Below are 17,478 nucleotides of genomic sequence, written 5' to 3' on the forward strand. Positions count from 1 at the left end.
CAAACCATAACACTGCCCCCACCAGCTTAAAGCATTGTACTCATGCATGTGGGGTGCATGCTTTCATGCTGTTTCCGCGAAATTCTCACTCTGCCATCTGCATGATGCAACTGGAAACATGATTCATCAGACCTCATGACTTCTTTCCAATGCTCGACTGTTCAATCCTTGTGTTCCTGTGCGAATTGGAGACGTTTTATGTTGGTAACTGCAGACAGCAAAGGTGTTCGAACAGGCCTTCGGCTTCCATATCCCATACGATGCATTGTATGGCTAATTTGCCTACAAACATCAGGTTGTCATAATAATCTGGCCACTCAGTGTGTGTACATGTGATATATATAGTGTGTGTGCAGATCATCTAGTAAATTAAAAAGGCCCCAAAATAACTGGCTCGTTCGTCCATGTCAACCAATTGCATATTCGTTACAGATACAAAAATTCTGTCATTTTCTTGAAGCTCATATATTCCACCTTGATAGATGGAATAGAGTCCATATTGTGAATCTTTAGACCAACAACTATTCCTAGCACTTTTCATCAGCAGTATAGGTTCAGCATAGTCTGTGAACTTGTAAATATATTGTACCATTTGTTTGTTTTTCTTTCTGTTCCCTACTGTTGAATCATCCTCAGGTTCCAGAAATCGAAAGTATGTTTGGGAATAGATATAATAAAAACCCGTTTGTTGGATAACTAACTCTCCTTTCCTCAGGTGAAAATTACTCAAGAATGAATGTCCTCTTCTTGATGACTCCCAGCAGGTTATTTTATGGCCCAAAATGTTTCCATCCTTGGAGTCTGGAGGAAGGTTAGAGAGAGAAAGAAAGTTTACAAAAGGGAGTTTGTGGCAAAGCAAGGTGTTTCCAATAGCTGTTGCTAGCCTATTTTTGGTGGGTACTGCAAAAGATTTTAATCAAATATAAAACTTCTTGCTCCTCTAATCTTAAAAGGATTCTAAATTCTAGTCATAGCAAAATCTGAAGGCTTCTGTATTATTGTGGCCTGTTAGAAGTGCCTTATTTTTCTGTACCTCATCTGCCACTCATGCCACATCTGCCACACTTATCTCTGAATAGTAGCACAGGGGATGATTCACTCAGACAGCAATCTTTCTCCTGGGCAGAACTTCTGTCCCAAGCCCCTACCTCTCTCCTATGCTGGTGAGCTCAAATGAACAGTATATAGGGAAACCAAAAGAAACGTATCTACTTCTTAAGCCTGGAGCTCTGAACTTCTTGCTATTCCTTTGGATCACTTTGGATTCCCTCCTTGGTCTTTCTCAGCAGTCAAAGGCACCCTCCCAACTGAAGGCATCTTTAGTCTACAATTAGACAGAGCACAGGTTTGGCAAAGAGATCCCAGATTTAAAGAGCTCTGGATCTTTGGACTTTTAAGTCCTAGAGACTGAATGAAAAGGGGTCCTGAAAAATATGATATTCATTTAAACTTTGGACTCATCTCCATGAATGATATAAAATTTAGTTTTCCAAGAGTTTAAAATAACTATCACTTTGGTTGATGAGCAGTAAACACTAATATTGGAATAATGTCTCACTCGTATGCAAAACATGTTAATTATTTACAAAACACAAGTCCAGTAATATGATAGCAAGGCAACTACCTAGAAAAAAAAAAACACAGAACAATAAACAAACCTCTCAAAACACCCCAATAATGCTTTCATCAATTAACTGCCTGAAATTTCTTTAACTTGGGACAAAACCTTTCCCAATAATAAAAGGGACTTCTTAATGAGTACTTACAATACACCAGGCATTTTGCATGTGTTACTCTTTTATGAGGGAAAGATTATCTCTACTTTGTTTAAAGATTATCTCTATTTTGTATAAGCAACTGAAGCTTAGTTTGGTTAAGTAATTTGCTCAAAACATATGTCTGGGTAAGGAGGGCTGGGATTCCAAAGTGGGTATTTAGACTATAAGACCAGCACACTTAACTACAGCACTCTGTGGACATCTGCTCTGACAGTTAAAAATTAGGTTTAACCTATTTGGTTAAACTATGTGAAACTGACATTTTTGTAAGTAAAAAATAGTCAAATATTGGCAACTTCCTACAGTTCAACCAAATATAATGTCACAAGAATGCTCAGTGACTCATGGTGAAAGCAAATGATGGATTTAGAATTATGAAGAGAAAAAATTGGTCAAAGTGAGAAAGAGAAATGACTTTAAGAAGAAAAAAAGCAAAAATGGGAAACCCAAATATGACATTCTCCAACGTTATCATTTCTTTGAGGCCAGTTATGCTAGGGCAGTAATTACTATTACTGCTATTTGTCTGATCATCTTGCTTCTGAAATGAGTCAGTCTGAGATCTGATGCCTGCTGAGCATTTTATAGATAGCTATATACACATTTTAGGTACAAGTTAAAAGAATACATTATTTGGGACATAGTCTTCCATTGCCTTCCTTTGAAACCATATATTTGTTGTTTCTCTTACTTGAAACTGGGAGTGCGGCCGTGCTCTGAGTTTTCCCTGTTAGGTGAGCTGCTACTCTCTGAAGTCCTTTTCTAGTCACTAGCGGAGGACCATCTTGTTGCTTTTCTAAAAGAGAAATGACAACATATCATCAGCACTTGTCCAACTACCTCTCATATGGCAGCTCACAGCTGTTGTCAATCAGGCCCTGTGAGCACACTGGGCTTCCAAAGTTGATCATATGGCTTTTCATAAAAACAGCCTGCAGTTCACTGTGATGATCAGTGTACTTCAAGTTATGTTTAACTTGTAAAGTACTTTAGATGGGAAGAATAAGCAGTAACGTGCGTTATAATTTATCAGCATCTCAGAAGTCATTACGGTGAATATAACAAAAGGAAGGTTACGGCCCTTTCTAAAAATACCCGAACAAACAAACAAAAAACTGTGGACCTGCAGTAATATCGTGCTGAGTCATTGAAAGTGCACAAATGACCAGGTATTGGCAAGTTTCCATTTTGAGTTATATATAGAATGATACCAATTTCATCATCTCTATTTTTTCCTATGTGCTAGCTACTAGTGATTCTTAAAGGAGTAGCAGTGGTAACCATTGTCCATAGATGCTATAAGCTGGCATCTAACAGTCATTCCCCTCCTCTCCCCTGACCTCCCCAAAGGAACATGGATTGACATACTGATCACGATAATCAGTACCTGAGCATCTAAATCACGGATTCACTACATTTTAACAAACAAATAACTTATTGACCAGCATCCAAGTACTTAAAAATTTACAGATTGAACAAACAACTCTTAAAAAATTAGTTTGAACTTCCCAAGCGTGCGTACATTGGTTTTTAAAACACAAGGCACTGCACTAGGTCCTACAGAGGCAGCAAAGATTAATCACTGATTACACTGGCTGAGTCCTTAAGGAACTTAAACAGTCTTTGGGGAAAGATATGAATTAGAGAGTGAAAATTTATCTGTTAGAAAAGGAAATAAAGGGTGATGGCTATTCAGAGGGAAAGATTCCTACTTATTGGGAAGCTGAGGCCAGGGGAGTGTTTGTGCTAAGGCCCCTTCCATTCACTTAAACAAACCAAAGTGCCCATCATGTCTATGACAGGCACTCTTCCAGGGACAAGAAAAAAGAATTATAAACAAACAGGCCCAAGAAAGTGCACGGGTAATGATCTGAACAGGGTGAAGATGGGCTGGCTTGGGGTCCAATAGAATGGGAAGAGGCTCAACGCAGGGTGCACACAGCATTCCTGGGACAAAGGCATGAGAGGAATTCAGTTTCACGTTTCAATGATGAGCCAAAGTACAGAGGATTTGAATGTCAGACTAAGAGATTTGGATTTTATAGGGTGTGGGAAAACTCTGAAAGGTTTTGGTCAGGGAAGTGAAGAGATATGTTTTGTGCTTTAGGCTAATCTCTCTCTCAGAGTAAGGTTGGATGGATAGAAGATGAGAGGGCTGGAGACTGGCAAGTTAATCAGACTATTATACCAGGACTGAGAACAGTAAGCCTTAATCTAGGCCAGTAGAAGAGGAAACTAAGAGGTGATAAAATTCCATAGGGGAAAATGAATGGGACATTAGAATCTCTTCTCATTTCTTCTAATTTTGTATTAATTGTTGCTTATTCAGGATGGGTGGGCATCTATATGGCACTGAAGATGAAGCATGGCATGGAGATGCATAGTCATTGATATATTATTCTCAGGATTCTCAGCTTTCAAGGTTGATGTGTCCATTTACTTATAACCTCCCTTGTTAAATAATTCATAATGCTTTGCCTGTCCTAGACCTCACCACTTTGTTTTTAAGTATTCAATAACAAAATCCAATTATAGATATCTTGCATTTGAAGTCATTGAAAGGATATGGGAAAGCCAAGCTTTGAAAGCAAATTCTAAAGAGAGGAAATTTCCAACTGGCTATAGCAAACACATCCCAGGAAGGAAACTTGCAAATATGTATATTTGAGTGTCATGGATATGTCTTGGAATACTGAGAAGTACCTGATTTCTATCCCTTATTGGGATGAGTAAAATATAATATTTCTCTTCCAATACTGAATATAGTACATGCATCTACTGTAGATGATGGATCTGCTGTCCCTCATCACAAGAGTTGGGGTGCTCAACACTCTGACTACCACTTTTGCCTTTGGGGAAATGATCAGATGCTTGGACCCTGGAACAAGGTCTTGCCCTCTCTGCCAGGTTGATGTGCTCTAGTATATGTACTCAGGCCTGCATGGCGATTAATATGGGAAAATGGGGCTATAGGGAACCAGGTGCAAAAAAGTAGTCAATTTACTCCAGTAATTTTTTTACGTATTTATTCAATCAAAATATATGTACGCCATCCAGAGCTGAGGGGTCAGTGCTGACATGTACACATAAGGAACTGGTGGACATTGAAATTGGGTCTGAAAAGAACTGTTGGTCCAGAAAGAAACTCACTACAGACTGATTCATTTGCCTGTCAGCATAACTATTATTGCTCCTCTCACATTCAGTTCTTATAAGTATATATCTAGTGACATATGATCTCGCTCATCTAGGGGAAATGATGAACAACATAGACTGAGGAACAAGAACAGAACCAGAAACAAGGAGGCATCGATCGGACTATCGGGCCTCAGAAGGAGGATAGGGGAGGTTGGGAGGAGGGGGGAGAGATCAACCAAAGGACTTGTGTGCATGCATATGAGCCTATCCAACGGTTAAGTTCAACAGGGGGTGGGGGCATCCGTGGGGAGGGGTGTGGGATGGGAATGGGGGGATGAGGACAAATATACTTTAATCAATAAAGAAATTTAAAAAAAAAGAAACAACAACGATGAGAATCATTGATTGGCTGCGTCCTGCATGCCCCCTACTGGGGATCAAGCCCCCAACCTGGGCATGTGCCCTCTCTGAGAATCAAACCATGACCTCCTGGTTCCTGGGTTGATGCTCAATTACTAAGCCATGCTGGCTGGGCTGATAGTGATTCTTAAAAAGTTCTATGAAGGTTCTGTAATGATAGAGCAAAATAAATACTTAAGCATCCTTTAAAAAAAAAATATATATATATATATATATATATATATCAAAATATATGTACGGAGAACCTTCTATGTAGAGAGAGATGGTGTTGGTACAACATTGTGCATGCACTAACTACCACTGAATGTGCTCTTTATTTTATTTTATTTATTTATATTTATTTATTTATTTTTTATAATATATTTTCATTGATTTCAGAGAGGAAGGAAGAGGAGGAGAGAGATAGAAACATCTACAATGAGAGAGAATCATTGATCTGCTGCCTCCTGCATGCCCCACACTGGGGATCAAGCTTGAAACCCAGGCATGTGCCCTGACCAGGAATCAAACCATGGCCCCCTGGTTCATAGGTCGATGCTCAACCACTGAGCCACACCGGCAGAGCTTAATTCTGCTCTGTAAATTGTTGTTTGCTATGTGAATTTCATCTCAATCAAAACACACACACACACACACACACACAACTTATATGCATATATGCAAAGCCCATGGACACAGACAACAGTGAAGTGAAGGCCTGAGTTGGGGTGGGAGCTGAGTGGAGGTGGGCAAAGGGGAGAAATGGAAGACATCTGTAATACTTTCAACAATGAAAGTATATTTTTTTAAAAGAACCTTCTATATAGAAAGAGATGGTGTTGGCACAACATTGTAAATGCACTCACTACCACTGAATTGTGCTCAGTAATGGTTAATTGTTTGTTATGTGAATTTTGTTTCAATCAAAATACACACACACACACACACTGAAGATGGTACAGACAAGGGCAGGGACTTAGGTTTGAGGCACAGGGTTAGGTGCTGAGTATAGAGAGGTGGGAGAAACAGACACATGTTCTGTCTTTGTGAATCTCTGGCCTAGTAAGGAATCAGACATAGAGATTATATATATAAATGAACAAGGTAAGTGTGATAGAGATAACAGGGTGCAGGGAACTTACTTAGAAAGGTGTCCAGGGAAGGTCTGACAATTAGGTGATGGAGATGGAAAATGAGAAGGAGCCCGTTATGTGAACAGCCAAGAGACAAAAGAAGCCAGCCTAGGCAACAGCACTGAAGGGAGTGTGGGTCAAGAGAAGCCTGCTGATCATGAACAGGAAGAGAGATGGCTGTGGCCATAAGATGAGAATTGTAGGTGGGTAGGAGGGATGGTTGGGAAGGGATGAGGGAGTGAGGCGTTTCTGTATAAGGAAAGGCATAGAATGCCTGTAGGTGGTCAGAAGCAGAGGGGATGGGTAACGTGGGGCCCTTATTTATCTTACTTTCAGCCAGTTCTAGAAAGGATTTAGATGGCTTATTTACAACACATTAGAAGGTTAAAAAATAAATAATTAAAGAAATTGAGGGGAAAGGAAAATCCAATAAGATTCAGCTGAAAAAAAAAGTTCTGGCCATAGGTGGGCCACAGGGTTGGTTCTGAGCTTTGTAGCTCTCAATGCAAAAAGGGAAATAGAATCAAGTAGCTTGAAATGCTGAGCAGCTGATCAGAGGTAGGATGTGTGAATGGAGCAGAAAGGAAGAGGATGGAGAGGCCTTCACCCTGCCATGAAGTGGAGAGTAGAAAGTTAAAATAAAAATACTACCTGGAACTGTAGAAATGGTTTCCTCATAGGTTCCCAAACTTATCTGCAAACAGTATGGAATAAAGGTTGTTAATTTCCCTAAAAATTTAAAACTGACTATAGAATGTCTATGGCTCTTTTTACTGACGTCTAACAGGACACTTCTATGTAAGATGACAACCTAGGAAGCAGGGTGAATATTGAAGCAGCCATCCCCACGTGGTGATCAAAGAACGGTCCTCTGTGTGGGAAACTTCTGTTTCTGGATAAAGTCTTTGACAGTCCACATCCGGAGCAGCACAGGAGAAAGGAGCCACCTGCCACGTTAGGTCAGCCGAGTCCTGCCCAGACCTCTCTGTAGCTGGCGGATGTGGTGGACATGTCACCTAATTTCCTCTATGGTGAGTGTGTGTGTGTGTGTGTGTGTGTGTGTGTGTGTGTGTGTGTAAAGGGCTCTGTGTAATGGAGTCCAGGGGCTTTAAGTGATTGAACAGCCCCAAGCCTCTCTCTCTGGGTGCCCACAGACAACCACAGCTCATCAAGGTGTGACCTGACCACACCATGTCCTGCTCTCATTTCTGAGAATGTGGCCGAGGCATTCTTAACATAAAGGTATTTTACCAAGTTCCCATACCGTTACTAAAACTCTAGCATCACCCTCTTTGTGCTCACCAGTGGAAAAAAACTGTAAGGGGAAAAACTGTAAGAAAGAGCCAACACTGAGCCTTTCTACGAATTAAACAGGTCTTGTCTTGGCTCAGCCACAGCTTCTAAATTCCCCTCCATTGGATTCTGTCACCAGGGGGTTTTGCCCATCACTGCCCTCCTTTCCTGTCACTGTTGTTAATTGGGCAACTACCAGAAACTCCCTCCCCCTGTACTCCCATCCCAAGTCAGAAGCTCGCTGCTTCTGCATCTGCCTCAAGCCCTGACTCCAGGTGATCAGGGGACTGTCTGTAGTCCAATGGGCACTAAGACAGGCGGGGAAAGCGAGAGGTGGCCTCAGCAATATTCTCTCTCTCTCTCTCTCTCTCTCTCTCTCTCTCTCTCTCTCTCTCTCTCTCTCCCTGTCATTCTGGAACAGAAGGGAAGGAAGAAGGAGGATCAGCAGGAAGGAGAGAGGGTAATTCCCACAGTATGGGAGGCAAAGTACAATAATAATTACAGTATGGTCAGATGGCCTGGATTCAAACCTGTCAATTGTTAGCTCTGGGAAATTTTTCTCAAGTCACACAACTGATGTAAACTTTAACTCCATCAATTTTTTTTTAAAAAAAAAAAGAGGAAAAGGATAATGATTTCTTCCTCATAGAGCTGTTGTGAGAATTAAAGGAGATGATATATGTAATGGGTATAGGATGTTCACTGGAAATAGTCTGTTTAATTAATGGTCCCTGGAAAAAATGGGACATCCTTTTCCCCTGCACTCTTACCCACCCCTCTGTGACCCTCCCAGCTTCCTCTAGTCTAGCTGCAGGGCAGGGCATGAGCATGGGAGGGAGAGCAAGAGTAGCAGGAAACCCATCCCCACTTCTCTTATCTCCCCACTTCCAGCACCAGCGTCCAGCCCCCCTTCTCGATCCCCAAACCTGTTAGTTTACCACCTCCTTACCCCCAGGGTCTGTGGAGTCCCATTCCTAGATTCCTCAGTACCCTTCCCCAACTCTGGGCCTTTCCTGGTCCTTGTCACTTGGGGTGCTGAAGTCACAGCTGCTCATGCATGCAGTGGGTGCCCTGCCCAGGCCACACCTCCAGGGCAGCCACTCAGTACAGGTGTTTGCAGGACTCCCAGGTGGACATCTAATAATTTCATTTCTCATAGAAATAGCATCATAAGCCCTAGCCAGTTTGGCTCAGTAGATAGAATGTCAGCCCTCAGCCTGAAGTGTCCTGGGTTCAATCCCGGTGGAGGGCACCTACCTGGGTTGCAGACTCAATCCCCAGCCCTGGTTGGGGGATGTGCAGTAGGCAAGCAATTGATGTCTCTCTCTCACATCAAAGTTTCTCTGTCTCCCCCTCCCTTCCACTCTCTAAAAATCAATGGAAAAATATCCTCAGGTGAGGATTAACAAAAAAAAAAAAAAAAAAAAAATAGCATTGTGGGTGATGCCTGGCTCTATGGGGACGACGGTTGAGGTTTATAAATCAGATCCCTAACTGCCAACAAAACACTGGCTCTATGAGAAGCCAGGCTGAGCACCACATCCTGGACTCACAATCATGCTAGAAAAACACTTCCTCCTTCTGTGCTGGGAATGTCCCCAGGATTTTTTAAACAATCTTGGTGCTTACTTCTTTTCAGAGTATTTCCATATCTGTGTCCTCCTCTGACTTTTCTGAAGAATTTGAAAGTAATATTACCAAATGCTTTCTTGCCAAGAAGGAAGAGCCTGGGAGAGGAAACCTAACTTGACATGTCACTTGGCTGAAACTACAATTATGTAACAATTATGAAATAACCTGTTACCTACATAATGGTTCTGCTAGAGATCCTGTTTTAGCAACTTGCATGGACAGAAAATACTATAATTTGTCATTTGCTAACTGCAAATTGAGATATCAACTTCAATTTCTCTTTCCTCTTTGAGATCAACATGTGGGAAGAATATAAAACACCATTAATTGCCTCTTTCATATTCTGAATAAAAAGCCACACACACTTTCATTGTTGTCCGACTTTGAGCACATTGCTCTGCCTGTGCCTCCATTTCCACAATGTAAGATACAAAGATTAGACTGGATGGGGAGACTGTCTAGAGTAGAGGCATGAACTACAGACCGGAAGTTGACTAACGGCCCACTGTTTGGTTCTGTTTGCCTTTCTGCAGTTCTATGAATTTAGGGAAAATCACGTAAGCACTCTGGGCCTCAGATTCCCCTTTTGCAAAACAAACAGTCTAGACGTGACGATCTTAAATATCCCCTCTCCTCCGACCTTCTATGAAAAGCTGGTGAAATCACCCGAGAGTCCACCTACCTTTCTAACAAACTGTCGTAGCTGCCACTTTACTTGCCAGCAGGGATTGTTCATATTCTCATCACTGAAGTCCCAAGAGGTGTCATCTTCCTTTAAGAAGCAAGCAATGCTCGTTTTGAAGTACTTGTCCTGCATCTAGGACGAGATGGAATATGACACAATATTATGCGCAAGTGCTGTTTGCTCATTTGTTCACTTAGAGGTTAAAACTACAGACACTGATGAGAGATTCGGAGAATTCTTGGCACCTTGGATACGCTCATGGCTTGGAATTAAAGTAGGCCCGCCGTCTTTTGTCCTTTGAATAAAAGTAAGCTGTTGGATACGGTGGAAACATCACAGGTGTGGGCCAGGCATCCTGAGTCACAATGTCCTTGACTGGCCCTGCCGTCAATTAGTTGTGTGTCCCTCAACAAATGTCTGCTGCTCTCCTGTGTCTGTTCTTCCTCTGAGATCTGAGCTGGTTCACTGTGGTGACCTTGAGGTGCTGTGCAGTTCTGACACAGTGTGGATCCCATTCTAAAGGTGGCAACCCACCTAGGATACAAAGTGGGCAGTAGAATGTGTTTAAATGTAAGGGTGCTAAATAACAAAGTAGCCAAACCGCTCGGGGGGGGGGGGGGGGTCCAACTCATGTTCTGTTTCTTGATCTGTTTCTTGGCTGGCTGAGCAGACTCTGACTATTGTGATTTCTACTCTCCTTGGATGATCAAGTGTAACCCCATCGCCACTAAAAAACTGAATGCTGCCTCATTAAATATCCACGCTTGCTAGGCATTTATTTACCTGCAGAGATTTGAAGGTTCACTACCTCCTCCTGATTGAGAATAACTACTTAGCGTGCCAGATCATTGTTATCAACAAAGTCCTTGCTTGATGTTAATTAAACACAGACGCCCTTACACGCTCACACAGAAGCATGCACATAGTCACGAATCCCTAACCATGCAGAGCCCTTGAGGCTGATACTGACCTTACAAAAACAGGAAACTCACACAAGGTTGCAGAGTTTTGTTGTGTTTCTTTTTGTTGTTGTTGGGGTTTTGTTTTGTTTTGTTGTTTTGTGTGTGTGTGTGTCTCATTGCCTGGCTTTATTTTTAACTATTGAGGTTAAAAGTAAGTCATTTTGCAGTACAATGGCCTTTTTGTTTTTTTCCTGCTACTTGAACTTAGGAAGATTCCAAAGCATGAAGGAAGGGAAACCCTTAAGGATAACCCTCTTATTCCAAACCAAAATGACTTAACTGTCTGTGAGAGGTTCCAGCCAGAGTCATGCAGTCCTGTACTCAGCCAAGTACTCTGTGAACATTTGACCAAGTTCCCTCAAGTGCAAAAACATAAACCTGAGTTAATTCACTCCTCCACACACTCTGGCATTGGGCATTCATTTGCTTTTAAATGTTTATTTTCTTTCTCCCTTCATTTAATTACAAGAGGAAAACATTCTTCTGGTCAATGTCGTGGAGGTGACCACCGGGGCCCCCTGAGCTGACAATGGAATTAGATGCTTCTTTGCCCCTGCTCACCCCGTACTTTCCTATTGTAGACGTCTACACTGAGTGGCCAGATCATTATGATCTCTGAACGCATAATAACCTGGCCACTCAGTATATATTAGAGGCCTGGTGCATGAATTTGTGCATGGGTGGGGTCCAGCCAGCCTGGCCAGGGGGAGGGGACATGGGCAGTTGGCCGGCCTGCCTGCTGGTAAAACTCCTGGTCGAGGGGACAATTCGCATATTAGCCTTTTATCATATAGGATATATACAGAGTGGCCAGATTATTATGCATCCAGAGATCATAATAATCTGGCCACTCAATGTATTTGCATCTGCAATTTCAGTGGAAGCTGAAAAGCCTTTCCAAAGAAGAAACTCAATCGCATGTGGTTTAGAAATATAAGAACTTGGCTAGGCACTGCCCTGATGAAACTAAAAACAAAACAAACAACAACAAAAAGCAGGCTCACAAACTTCTATTGACTTCTTGGGATAAAAGATGTATGTGACACAGAAGGGAGAGAGCAATTTCAACTCTTGCTTCCCAGCAGTTGGAAGCTGCAGAGCATGGGGCAGGGGCAGGGAAAGGCTGAGCTGAGAGCTGCTGAGGAGCAGGAAATGTTATCTCTAAAAGGAAATGGAGTTGGAGATGGGTGGATACCGAGCCGGGGCCAGAAGCAGAGTTCACTGCTGACTAGTGCCTCTGGACAGCCTCTGGAAATTTTTCAGAAAAACTTTGTTTGGGAGGGAGAACCTGGAAAATTGAGGAAGGTCCTAGGTATCCATGGCAGGGAGGTTGACAAGCGAATGCGGTGCTATTGTTACCTCAAATTCAATGAGGCCTAGGGACATTGAGGACACACAGGCAACCTAGAAAATATAGAGAAGTAAGGAACACTTTTCTAAAAGCAAAGCAGAACAAAACAAAAGCCCCACCCAAACCACTGAACCCTATCTCCTAGTTAAATTTTTCAAAATCTCTCTTTTGTTTACAGGGTTGAGATCAGACTGTGTAGGGGCAGTTTTGTGTATGGTTGTTTTCTCTTAAGACTCTGTAAAAATGTCATGTTCTTTAAGTCTGTGTGAAAGTGGTTGTATAGATAGCATAGATGTTTTTATGACATTCACTGTAGAAAATTTACAAAATGTAAAAAAATAAAAAGGGAAAAAGGACCCTACCACAATCCTACCATCCAGAGGTCACAATGGCCAACATTTTGGTGTTTTTCCTTCTAGTTATTTTTATGCATAAATAATAGAGTTCTGAGACCAGAAACCCAGAAGGAAAACCCCTACCACCCACCCCATCCCCACGTGTTTCTACAGACCTTGTTCAATGCTGCTAACTGGGCTCATGGGAAAATGAATAATGACACCTCCTTTCCACCTCATGATATTCAGATCTACATCTCAGGCTTGGGCTTTCCTCTTGCTAATCATGTGTGCAGTAGGAGCCTGCTCTTCTGTTCCAGAAGCCCTTGGTTCTGTGAAATGGGTTTGCCTGACTGCTGTTGGTGGCATTGTCTAGGCATGGACCAACCAGTATCCGTGGCAGGGCTTGAGTCAGCATGGTAGACTCCTTTGCTGGCTGGCTCAGAGATTCTGAGGTGGCAGTACTGACCCTCTCTGCTGCCCAGACATTAGTCTCTGACAATCATTTTCTGTAACCCATCCTGGTCTCTAGCCTCATCTATAAAATGTGGGTGTTTAAATTTCCTTCCAACTCACAGGTTTTTTATAATATACTAGCTTTCCCGTTGCAGGAAAAATCCTGCAATAGGATTTCCTGCTGCACTCTACCCCGCCTCCGTTCCTCCCTTGTCCCCCGCCCCGCCTTCTCCTCCAGCCCGCCCGCGTTTCCCTTCGCCCCCCGGCCCCGCCTCTGCTCTGCCCTTCTCCTCCCCCCTGGCTTGCTTGCTTCTTCGAAGCTTTACTCCCTTTTGCAGCTCTTGGCTTCTTTGGATGCTGTCTTGATATGCAAATTAGCCTCCATCTTTGTTGGGGTAATTTGCATACTCGTCCTGATTGGTTGGTGGGCGTGGCTTGATTTGGTGGGCGTGGCTTAGGTGTAGCAAAGGTGTGGTCAATTTGCATATTTGTCTATTATTAGATTAGACTAGAGGCCCGGTGCACGAAATTCGTGCACTGGGGGAGGGTGTCCCTCAGCCCAACCTGCACAGTCTCCAATCTGGGACCCCTCAGGGGATGTCTGACTGCCTCTTTAGGCCTGACAGGGATCAGTGCCTAAAGAGGCAGTCAGACATCCCTTTCACAATCCAGGACTACTGGCTCCCAACTGCTTGCCTGCCTGCCTGATTGCCCCTAACCACTTCTGCCTGCCAGCCTGATCACCCCCTAACCCAGTGATGGGCAACCTTTTGAGCTTGGTGTGTCAAACTTCACCAAAAAACTGAGCATAACTCGGGTAGTGTGTCACTTTGAGGAAAAAACTAACTCCAAGACTCTAGTCGCAAATGTTTCATCCTCAGGAGCAGCAAATGTTTCATCCTTGGCATGCGGCCGCGTGTCATTAGAAATGGCTACGCGTGTCAGTGCTGACACGCGTGTCATAGGTTCGCCATCACTGCCCTAACCACTCCCCTGCCAGCCTGATCGACGCCTAACTGCTCCCCTGCCAGCCAGATCATCTCCAACTGTTCTCCCCTGACAGCCCGGTCACCCCCAAATGCCCTCCCCTGCATATTCCCTCTTTATTAGATAGGGTTTTTTCTTTAACATATTGGACAGCTCTAACTGGTTTGGCTCAGTGGATGGAGTGTTGGCCTGCAGACTCAAGGGTCCCGGGTTCGATTCTGGTCAAGGGCATGTACCTTGGTTGGGGGCACATACTGCAGGAGGCAGCTGATCGATGTTTCTCTCTCATAGATGTTTCTAGCCTCTATCCTTTCCCTTCCTCTCTGTAAAAAATCAATAAAATTTATTTAAAAAAAAAACATATTGAACAGTGTACCTGCTGTGGTCTTGACAAAACAGTAAAAATGTAAACCCAAACTAAAAGAGTCATAAAATAAACTCCTTAAACAGGAATTTCATGAGACTTGGAAAGATGATATCCTGTGGTTGTTTCTTCCTTTTTTTCTTCTCTTTCTTTTTCTTGATGTTTCATCTTTTGTCCTTTCTTACTTTTCTCCTTCTATTCCTTTTCTATCCTCTCTTTCTCTAAACTTTTCCTTTGGTAGAATCATCAGTACTTGACTCGCTCCCTGGGGGCGCAGGTGCCTCCCAGCCAGACACCTAGGGCTGCCACTGGGAGGGGTTGGTGGCATGGGGGCACCTCCCATCCAGACACCCCGGGCTGCCTCCAGGAGGGGATGGCAGTGTGGGGTCCTGGGTGCCTCCTATCCAGACACCCCGTGCTGCCTCTGGGAGGGGATGGCAGTGTGGGGTCATGGGCACCTCCCAGCCGGACACCCTGTGCTGCCTCTGGGAGGGGTTGGCGGTGTGGGGTCGCAGACGCCTCCCATCCAGACTCCCAGGGCTGCCTCTGGGAGGGGATGGAGGCATGGGGTCGCGGGCGCCTCCCAGCCAGACACCCCGTGCTGCCTCTGGGAGGGGATGGCGGTGTGGGGTCGCGGGCGCCTCCCATCCAGACACCCGGGGCTGCCTCTGGGAGGGGATGGCGGTGTGGGGTCGTGGACGCCTCCCAGATGGACACTCGGGGCTGCCTCTGGGAGGGGATGGCAGCGTCGGGGCATGGACGCCTCCCATCCAGACACCCCGGGCTGCCTCTGGGAGGGGATGGCAGTGTGGGGTCACTTGCGCCTCCCAGCCAGACACCCCGGGCTGCCTCTGGGAGGGGATGGCGGCGTGGGGGACAGACGCCTCCCAGCCTGACACCGGGGGCTGCTTCTGGGAGGAGATGGTAGCATGGGGTCCCCGGCACCTCTCAGCCGGACACACGGGCTGCCCAGCTCTCAGCGGCAGCCCTCCCTGGGACTGGGGGACTCCGGCAGGGCTGAGCGTACTGGTCGCCACCATCTTGTGGCTATGGGGGCCGCCATTTTGTCGCCGAGGTACGGTTAATTTGCATATTACTCTATTATTAGATAGGACAATTAGTCAAAAAATATATAAGAAGCTAAGAAGTTGCCGAAACCGGTTTGGCTCAATGGATAGAGAGTCGGCCTGCAGACTCAAGGGTCCCAGGTTCGATTCTGGTCAAGGGCATGTACCTTGGTTGCGGGCACATCCCCAGTAGGGGGTGTGCAAGAGGCAGCTGATCGATGTTTCTCTCTCATCGATGTTTCTAACTCTCTATCCCTCTCTCTTCCTCTCTGTAAAAATCAATAAAATATTAAAAAAAAAAGAAGCTAAGAAGTTGAGTTGGTTTATTTTTATCAATTTTGAATTTATAGTTCCAAATGTTTTATATAGTTGAGAAATACACTGTTTGTTTTTTCTCTCTGTCAAATGCACCTGGATTTGTACCTGAACCATCCACAGGCATAGAATGGCAGTTTTATTTTCAATTATTTTTGGATGAGCAGTAAAATGTGAGCTCAGCTGATAACCACTGTATTACAGACTTTCCCCATTACATGCCTGTGGCCAAGGAATAGGCAGAATGCTAGTCCTTTAAAGTCTCACTATTATCAACACACAAATGCAACAGATCTAAAACCAAAATACCTCTCAGGCAGAGAAAGGAAACATTCACTGTCAAGTTTTCAAAGAGGAGCAAGTAGAGAGGCAAAGGAGAGGCAGTTAACATTAGGGTGCTGACAGCTGCTGTGAATCCATAGGCATTGTACTGACCTGCTGCATCTCACTGGTGAAATACATGTAAGCCATGGCCACGCAGACACACTGCAGGAACACGGTGAAGGTCAGGATCAGCCAGCACCTCAGCCCGGGACTGGACTTCTCTGGGGGCATTATTGCAGTCATGGTCGGTCAGGAGCAAACCACAAGGCAGCCAACTTACTCAGGGTTGCCCTGCAAATAGACAAAATGAGACCTGGGTGGAGCTCTTCGGTACATTGGCGGGTGAAAAGAAAACGAAACTAAAACTTGCTGGGGCAGTGAGAGGAAACAACTTGCTCGGCAGCCAGGGGATATGCTTTAAACTAAATATACTGTGGACGAGAGGGGCCACATGCTAATCTGACAAGCTCAGGGGAGGCCTGCATGGCAGTCTTGCAAACTCAAGAGACCTAAAATAACCACAAAAGATGGTCTGAAAATTAAATATTTAACTACAAACAGGTTATAGTGGGTAGTCATGTCCCAGGCCAGTATTTTCCCTGACAAAGATCAACTTAGATCTTTACTAAACCCATTTGTCTTTTTGCCTCTAAGATAACATATCTGCTAAATGTATGGGTAACTTGTAAGTTCCCTTTTCTCAGGACCCCTCAAGGCACAACAAATGGCACCAGGATGGTTCCCTCATTGTTATTATTATCAAGTTAATTGTCAACTGTTAATTATGTAAAACTATCCTCTATTCATCTCTGTAAAAGAAGCCTATGTCCATCATTTCACTTTTTACCCTATCCCAGAGTTTTCCCCACTTTGCTTTATCCCACCTCCTTAATCTATCACCAATGGATTTCATGTAACCCACCTACGTCCCTTCCTTTGATTGCAATGTATAAATACTAGATGTAACCCGCCATTCTCCGGAGCATTATCTCGGCATATGTTGATAGTTTGGCTCAAATAAACTCACAAAAATTCTTTACAGTTTTCAATGGTTTTTGATAGATCCTCCCTTCCCCCAATTGATGAATGGAGTATGACGTAAACTGCACCTGCAGCCCAAACATTCCTGAACACCTAACCAGGCACCTTATATGGACTGTACATTGAACCACCAATCAGCACCTGCCAAATACCCTAAGCCCTCGATTCCTAAGTCCTTAAGTGCCTAACCATGTGCCTTATATGAAACCACCAATCAG

General features: G+C 44.0%; 1 protein-coding gene across 1 annotated transcript; it reads right to left on the reverse strand.

Annotated features, from left to right (window-relative positions):
• Positions 1–297: 297 nt before the first annotated feature.
• On the reverse strand, positions 298–16,462 carry TNFSF10 (TNF superfamily member 10). The gene is made up of 5 exons (XM_008142305.3): positions 16,331–16,462; positions 10,056–10,190; positions 7,100–7,142; positions 2,470–2,574; positions 298–801 (listed from the first exon to the last, which is right to left on the reverse strand). The coding sequence occupies exons 1-5, from the start codon at positions 16,460–16,462 to the stop codon at positions 362–364; spliced, it is 855 nt and encodes a 284-aa protein (XP_008140527.2). The 3' UTR covers positions 298–361.
• Positions 16,463–17,478: the final 1,016 nt, after the last annotated feature.

This window comes from Eptesicus fuscus, chromosome 3, assembly GCF_027574615.1.
Source record: "Eptesicus fuscus isolate TK198812 chromosome 3, DD_ASM_mEF_20220401, whole genome shotgun sequence".
Lineage (NCBI taxonomy): Eukaryota > Metazoa > Chordata > Mammalia > Chiroptera > Vespertilionidae > Eptesicus > Eptesicus fuscus.